This window comes from Herpailurus yagouaroundi, unplaced genomic scaffold, assembly GCF_014898765.1.
Source record: "Herpailurus yagouaroundi ecotype Mexico unplaced genomic scaffold, PumYag 160, whole genome shotgun sequence".
Lineage (NCBI taxonomy): Eukaryota > Metazoa > Chordata > Mammalia > Carnivora > Felidae > Herpailurus > Herpailurus yagouaroundi.
In genome coordinates, this window is record NW_024412401.1 from 21,147,684 (window position 1) to 21,155,486 (window position 7,803).

At 48.3% G+C, this 7,803-nt stretch overlaps 1 protein-coding gene across 1 annotated transcript; it reads right to left on the reverse strand.

The window, feature by feature from the left end:
* Window positions 1-249: 249 nt before the first annotated feature.
* LOC121034415 (olfactory receptor 13C7-like) lies at window positions 250-1,271 on the reverse strand. Its single transcript, XM_040481216.1, has one exon. The coding sequence runs from the start codon at window positions 1,204-1,206 to the stop codon at window positions 250-252; it is 957 nt and encodes a 318-aa protein (XP_040337150.1). The 5' UTR covers window positions 1,207-1,271.
* Window positions 1,272-7,803: the final 6,532 nt, after the last annotated feature.

Below are 7,803 nucleotides of genomic sequence, written 5' to 3' on the forward strand. Positions count from 1 at the left end.
TACTTCTCAAGGCTTAACATGCACATGAATCTCCTGAGGGATCTTGTTAACATGTAGATTCCAATTCAGTTAAGTCTGGAATGGGTCCCTTCCGCATGTCTAATAAGCTCCCAGGTGCTGCTAACACTGCTGCTCCATGGATCACACTATGAGCAGCATGGCTCTGAATTCAATTTGCCCTTCACCTAGCCACTTTGCATTGAATTTCTCAAGTGAATCAGAGTGTGTGGGTCATGACATATCCCAGCATCACTGGGTAAAGCGTTTCTGAGCCACCAGGTACCTCACCGCAGTCTTAACATCCTTGTTCCTCAGACTATAGATGATGGGGTTGAGCATAGGAGTTAAAAGTCCATAGAAGAGGGATATAAGCTTGTCTGAAAGGTCCTGCTTGTCTGCCCCCAGGGGGTCCTTGGATTTGGGCTTCCCATACATGAAGAGGATGGTTCCGTAGAAGACGACCACGACTGTGAGGTGGGCAGAGCAGGTGGAGAAGGCCTTTTTCCTCCCTTCAGCTGAGGGTATCCTCAGGATGGTGGTGAGGATGAAGATGTAGGAGACAAAGATGAACAGAACTGGGACCCCCAGGAAGATCACATTGGCCACCCCCATACTGATCACATTGATGGAGATGTCAGCACAGGCCAACTTCAGGACAGCCAGGATCTCACAGATGAAGTGGTTGATGACATTGTCCCCACAGAAGGGTAATTGTACTGCAAGAGAGATCTGCACCAAGGAGTTGGCGCCACCAGCCACCCAGGAGCTGATAGCCATGGGCACATAGACAGCCTTGCTCATGACCACAGGGTACCTCAGGGGGTTACAAATGGCCACATAGCGATCAAATGCCATCATGCCCAGAAGCACACACTCTGTGGCTCCCATGGCAAAGGAGAGGAACATCTGCATGGCACAGCCTGAGAAGGAGATGGTTTTCTTGGGAGTGAGGAAGCCGTCCAGGACTAGAGGAACTGAAGAGGTTGTGTAGCAGATGTCCAGGAAGGAGAGGTTCCCCAGGAAGAAGTACATGGGCGTGTGCAGGCGGGAGTCAAGGATGGTCACCAGGATGATGACCCCATTGCCCAGCAGGATCACCAGATACATAGACAGGATGAGCACAAAGAACGTTTTCTCTAGTTTTGGATGGGCAGAGAGGCCAAGCAAAACAAATTCTGTCACAGCAGATTGGTTGGATGCTTCCATTTCAAACTCTCTCCTTTATCCCTAAAAATACTGAAGGCAGAAATTCTTGTTGGTTTTTTGATGGCTTGCTTGAGTCACTACATGGGGATCACAGCATCATGTCCCTAAAATTATAAACAAACTTTATATATGGGATTCAACTACAAAACCAAGTAATCTTAAGTAAGGCTGTGTAGCAGTCAAAAGCATCTAGAGCAGAACTTGGAAATCTAATGAAACTTAATGAAATAAAAAAGACATTTTGATATTAATATACCTAAAGCAAAAATTGTGTGTCTGCATATGCTGTGTGTCTTCCACACTTTCCAGGGAAACAGGAGCCTCTGACTAATTCTGTCTCTCTCATACAATTGGGACCACAAGCTATCCCAGCTCAGCGACAGAGGCCATTGAGTCATGTTGCCCATTCCTCTGGCTCCAGTTCTTCTTTGCCCAGTAAATTTCTAATATAATTGGACTCCCAATAGAAACAGTTTTATAGGAAGAGAATGTGCTGGCTTGCAAACATAAAGTTACTTATATTTGTAACCGTTTTATTTCTTATACAGTATGTGGTTTACACTTCAGTATCTTCTGAGTTTAGTTGGTATGAATCAATTTGTCTGATCCTGGCCCTCTTCTCTGAATAATCTGACCCAATTGAATTTCTGGAACCTATAACATGGAGCACTCACCAAAATCTCCCGTAACCACAGCTCACCTGTCTGCACCTCCGTGGCTCTGGACCTTGGGCCCAAGGAATATAATCATAGCTGACAGAGCCCATTCATAATACACACCCCCAGCCTAGGTTGAGTGGGGTCTTGAGTCATGTGCCATCCAGTGCCATTGAGATGCTTTGGAGACATCATCACATGTAAATCTACTCAGCTTCCCAGAATATTCAGTGCCACACTGTAGATCATCACAATTTTTCTGCCAAAGAGATTAGGAACACCAGATGTGATCAGGCCCTGTAGCAGAGTGCCTAAAACAGCATGGAGTGACCTGACTGCTGGTTAAAAATACAGATTGCTGAGTCCTACATTTGCAGATGATCTTGGAGATCAATTTTTTGTTTGCATAGTTTTTAAATAAATGTTTCTCATATATTTCTGATCCACACCAGTCTTGGGAATCACTGACCTCTAAAGGTGGGGAGGGGTGCCTGAGGGGCTCAGTCAGTTAAGCGCCTGACTCACAGTTTGTGAGTTCAAGCCTTGCGTCAGGCTCTGTGCTGACAGTTCAAAGCCTGGAGCCTGCTTCGGATTCTGTGTGTGTCTCTCTCTCTGCCCCTCCTCCTCTCACACTCTGGCTCTCTCTCAAAAATAAACAGATATTAAAAAAATTTTTTTAAGGTGGGGAAACTGAGGTCTGGAGAGAGGTTTGTGACTTGCACATGGCCCCAAAGAAAGGGTACTTTCTTCTAATTGGTAATGATACAGTGTCCAAAAGAAATTATCTCGGGGTATGTGGAATGAAGAGAAAGAGAATCATTTTTAGAGAAAAGCTCTTTTAGTACCAGGAAGTGCAGAATTTGAAGATTGGCAGAACCTTCAGATATTAAACCAATCCAGTCCCCTTCCCTAACCCACCTGTTCCAGTGATCCTCTCCTCAGGAAGTAATTTCTCTGCCTCTGCAGAACATTTGAACAACATGGGGGCTCGCATCCTCCCATATTATTGTCAATATATATCAATATATTGTTGATTGCTTTTTTTCTAACTTCTTCCTTCCTCCACGGGCCCAAAGACTCCTCTGGGCTCATGCAAAACAGACCTGCTCCCTTGTCATAGCAGCAGCCTTCAGAGCTTTAGAAATAATTGTCTTGTCTCCCAGCCCAGTTTTTCCCTCCCTGCCTCACCCTGCACTCTCTTTTCAGCCTCTTTTCTTCCCTCCCAACTGGTGAGGAGCTGGCCATAAACATCGCCTGGAACTTACCCAGCGTGGGGTGACATCTAGGCTGGGCCTGTCGCTCACAGGAAGAGAAGCCACTGGAGGGGGGAGGCTGCCAGTTTATAGGAGCAAGGCGAAATGACTGTTTCTGTTGTCATCTGTCCATCTGGATGCTACCAAGCCATAACCAAGGAGGCCATACAGGCCTTATCTCTCAGAGCTGCTCCAGCAACAGGTAGATGCACATTTGTAACATGGGCACATACTCTTTAACTATTGTCTGACTTCCTGGTGTCTCTAAATGACCCTAGGTATAGAGGGGTCCAAAGTACAGCCACAGGTCAAAGCCCATAGAAGCTGCAGCCTCTCACGGTGCCTTTGCCAGACCTTGGGGCTTAGTAAGACAATGAGACAAAGGTTAACTGTCGAGGATGAGGCTCGGCCAGGAACCTCAGCCCAGGCAAGGCTGCACCCCAGGGTGAGTTGGTGAGCCATGCAGCTACTAGACCCAACATCTTCTTCTCTGAGCTCCATACTTTCTCCAGGGGACCCCGTGATGACTCTCTCAGGAATTAATTCTGGGTGGCTTTGGGGCCAGGCCCTATCCCAGAAGCAATTTAAAGTTTGGTGAGAGGCTCAGAATTTAGACTTCAATCCCATAGACCCAATTAGGCAATGTTGTGAAGTCTACCCAATGCTGCCCTCTCACTACGAGGAAGTCTCAGTTTAGAACATCCTCTGGCCAGGTAATCAGAGTTCCCCTGGGTTTTGATCACAATAATCGGTTCAAGATGGTTCTGACATTGTCCCCAGAGAGCCTAGAAGGAAAAAGAACTGGGCCTCAGTGGTTCAAATATTCCTGGGAACTTTGGGCCAGATAGATTCCCTGCCCGTCAGCCATCTCCCCCCCTCCATTCCATGACCCAGCGTTCTCTCTCTCTCTCTCTCTCTCTCTCACTCGTTCTCACTAACCTGCCCACCACTCTGAACAATCGCCATGACCATGTCAAGTACCAAAATGCCAAGTACCAGAGAGCAGGAGCGGGGGACGTGATGACCAGAAATGGGCCTTTGCCTTCAGAGAATGGCAGGCACCGCAGGAATATCTAGAGAGCAAGGCATGGCTGACAGGGCCACAGAGTTTTCCAGGAGGCTGTGCACAGGAGGAGCGCGCAGAACTAGTCCAGGATGAAGATAACAGGGATGGGGGAGAGAGGGACAGAAGGAGACATTCAGAAGGAAGAAATGGTGGGATTTAGAGACAGATCTGGGGTGAGAGGTGCAGGAGAGAGAAGAACCAACAGCGGCTAAAATACCGGATGATTACGGAGGAGAGGCTGTCCGGGCTGGTAGGGGTAGGGTGGCTGCAGGGTTGTTTCTGACGTTTCACGCTACGGTTTTGGTATATCTTTAGTGCCCAGCTCATTGGTTACTAGAAATAAGGATATGACTAAGAAACCGTGTCTGCGACTGAGGAGTTTATGGCCTGTTGGATTTGTTATATTTGAGATAATGGTGAGATGTCGATATTAATGAGTTACCGTTAATTTATAATTTTTCTAAATCTCGTCTTACCTAAGGTTCCCCAGGATCCCTTAGGTAGGTATGAGGGATACTTGGATGTGAGCAGGTAGAGGAACCCTCCATCTCTGGGCCAGAGCACCTTGTATTCGTGATGTCTGACATCTTTGCCCTCTGCTCTCTAAGTGCTAGGAGCCTTTCCTCCTTCACTCTTGGCTTCCTCAGGGTGAGGGGATGTTCAGGGTGGGGGAACAGCGGTGCAGGCAGGCCTCATGGTCGGACAGGTGTTGGAATGTCAACCTGAGTGGCTCCCGCTGGCCCCTCTGTGGCAGAGCTCTGTGTCCCCCAACTCCAGGGGCTCTGCCACACTGGGGACTCCGATGTGCCTCACGGACTCCAGCTGGGACTAAATACCCCCTACTCTCTTCCCTCTGGCTCGACTTGAGCTACCACAAGCCTGGCTTCCCACAGCCTTCTCTGTGTCACTGTGGTTTCTCCTTCCTCTCTTTCCTTCCTTATACCAGCTGCTATGTCCTGGTGTTTGAGTTTAAGCTCCTGAGAGACAGATCTAAGGGGTTTGGTTAGTCATCGGGCAGCATAGGCCATCACGGAGTTCACACGTTAACTGCCCCTAAGACAGGTGTCTGCCTGGTCTAGTCAGGTGAGTCCTGGGGCCATGGTGCTTCACGGTACAGAGCATGGAAACAACGTAAGAGGAAGGAGAACATAGGTATAACCAGTAAGTGAGGCTTCCTGGAAGGAAGCAGCGAATCAGGCAAATGCTGTTTGGATAATCCAGCATTCAGACTTCAGAAATTACACACTTGTGTCTCCACTTAGTGCTCGCTGCATGGAGTGGTCTCCTCTCCCTGAAGAGGCAAAGCTTTGGTCCTCTCATGGAGACAGGTTCTCCCTCCGCCTCCTCCCTTTACCATCTTCAGAGAAGTTCTGTTTCTCCGACCTTATACCACTCGACTCCAATCCCAGTTTTATCTCAAAACGGTGGTGGTTCTTTTCTGCCTTCACAGGGAATGTGCTAGAATGATTCCTGACAATCTCAAAGTGTTCTGGGCAAGGTTGAAAAGTTTTGGCTGGGGATCTGGTCACAGATCTAGTGAATTCCATGGGATGTCGTGTCCACATTTGTCCTCGGGAAGCCACAATTAACAGATGCCTCTCTAGGAAATGCTGGGGCTACTGGGGTTCAGTCTACCCCTTTGGTCAGCTCCACTCATTTTTGGCAAGCTCACGTTTACACACACACACAAATGCATGGAATAAGGATATTTCTGACACACAAAACTTTGTCTTGGCCAGCTAAAACTCAAATATCCCCTGGCTGGTCTGTCTGGGGCTTCCCTAGGCAGTGAGGAGAAATGAAGAGAAACATTTTCAGAACCACTTCAAATCGCAATCACACACTGAGTTAGTAAGAAATCTAGCCCAGTGCTACTCAAGTGTGATTACAGGCAGCACTGGCATCACCTGGGAACTTGTTAATAATGCAGATTCCTGGGCGCCTCCTTGGACCTACAGAATCAATCTCTGGTGGTGGGTCCACATGTGTGCCTCTGTTTGTGTATGTGTATGTATTTTCCTAATCTCTCTTTTTTTAATTTTTTAATATTCATTTATTTTTGAGAGACAGAGACAGAGAGAGAGAGTGGGGGGGGGGCCGGGGGGGGGGGGGGGTGGCGGCGGGGGGGGGCACAGAATTGGAAGCAGGCTCCAGGCTGTCAGCACAGAGCCTGACGCGGGGCTCGAACTCACAAACAGTGAGACCATGACCTGAGCAAAAGTCAGATGCCCAACTGACTGAGCCACCCAGGTGCCCCTTCTAATCTCTTTTTTTAAATTTTAAAAAAATGTTTATTTAGTTTTGAGAGAGAGAGAGAGAGAGAGAGAGAGAGAGACTGAGTGCAAGTAGGGGTGGGGCAGAGAAACAAGGAGACACAGAATTCCAGCTAGGCTCCAGGCTCTGAGCTGTCGGTTGCAGAGCCCAACGTGGGGCTTGAACTCATGGACCACAAGATCATGACCTGAGTCAGAAGCCAGAAGTTGGAAACTTAAATGACCGAGTCACCCAGGTGCCCCCTTTTTAACATTTATTTTTGAGACAGAGAGAGAGCGTGAGCAGGTCAGAGGGGAGGGGCAGAGACTTAACCAGCTGAGTCACCCAGGCGTCACTCTGATTTCTGTTTTAACAGGTCCTCCGGATTCTCCTGCATACTAATGTCTGAGAAGCACCCGTCTGTCTAGACTTTTCCTAGGATTGGAATTCTGGTTATTCCTTTTAAGCAATCGAACCGGAGGGAGGTATTTTTTATGAATGGTCAGAGCAGCTGCTGCAGTTCCTCTGCCCTGGAGTCAGCCGTGCTTTCGGTCTCCTTGGCCCTTAACTCCTGACCCTTGACCCTTGACTGTTCACACCCCTGCTGCCCTCCTCTGGGTCACTTTCTCTGGGGTCTTTCTGTCCTCAGGATCCACTTTCTCAGAGTGTCTGCGCACTAGAGTGAGTGGGACCCTCATGGCCCAGAGGTCAGGGAGGTCCTGGAGATACCATGAACTCATGTTGCAGAGACTGCAGCAGTCTCTTACGGTAGTACGGCTGGAATTGGATCCAGACGCGGCAGAGCAATGCCAGCCACTCTAGGTATTTAGTCCACGAGTGTCCTGCACACACATCTCCCTCATCTCTCCCAAACACACTATACCCCCAAATGAATTCATCTTCTCCCCTAAAACCAGCAACTTGGCCAGTGATCTTCAGTGGTGCTGCCATCATCCACCCATTATCTGAGCGATAGATATTGACTCTGCCCTCTTTCCTGCCTGCTCTATGCAACCAAACTCTAGTATTGTATTTTGCATCTACCAAACATTCCTTGAATCTCCATGTTCACCGCCCCTCAATCCCTTCCTAGTTAATGTCCTTATCTTCACTTGCCTTCAGTGTTTCCCTCTCTTTTTCATTCTGTCCTCCTGCGCCCTGTATCCCTCCACATTGTGCTCAGAAGGATCAACCTCAAATGCAAATCTGACCATGCCAGACCTTTACTTAAAATCCCTAAGTGCCTCGGGACGCCTGGGTAGCTCAGTCGGTAAAGCAGTGGACTCTTGATCTCTGCTCTGATCTTGATCTCAGGGTTGTGAGTTCAAGCCCCGTGTTGGGCTCCACACTGGGCATGAAATCTACTTTA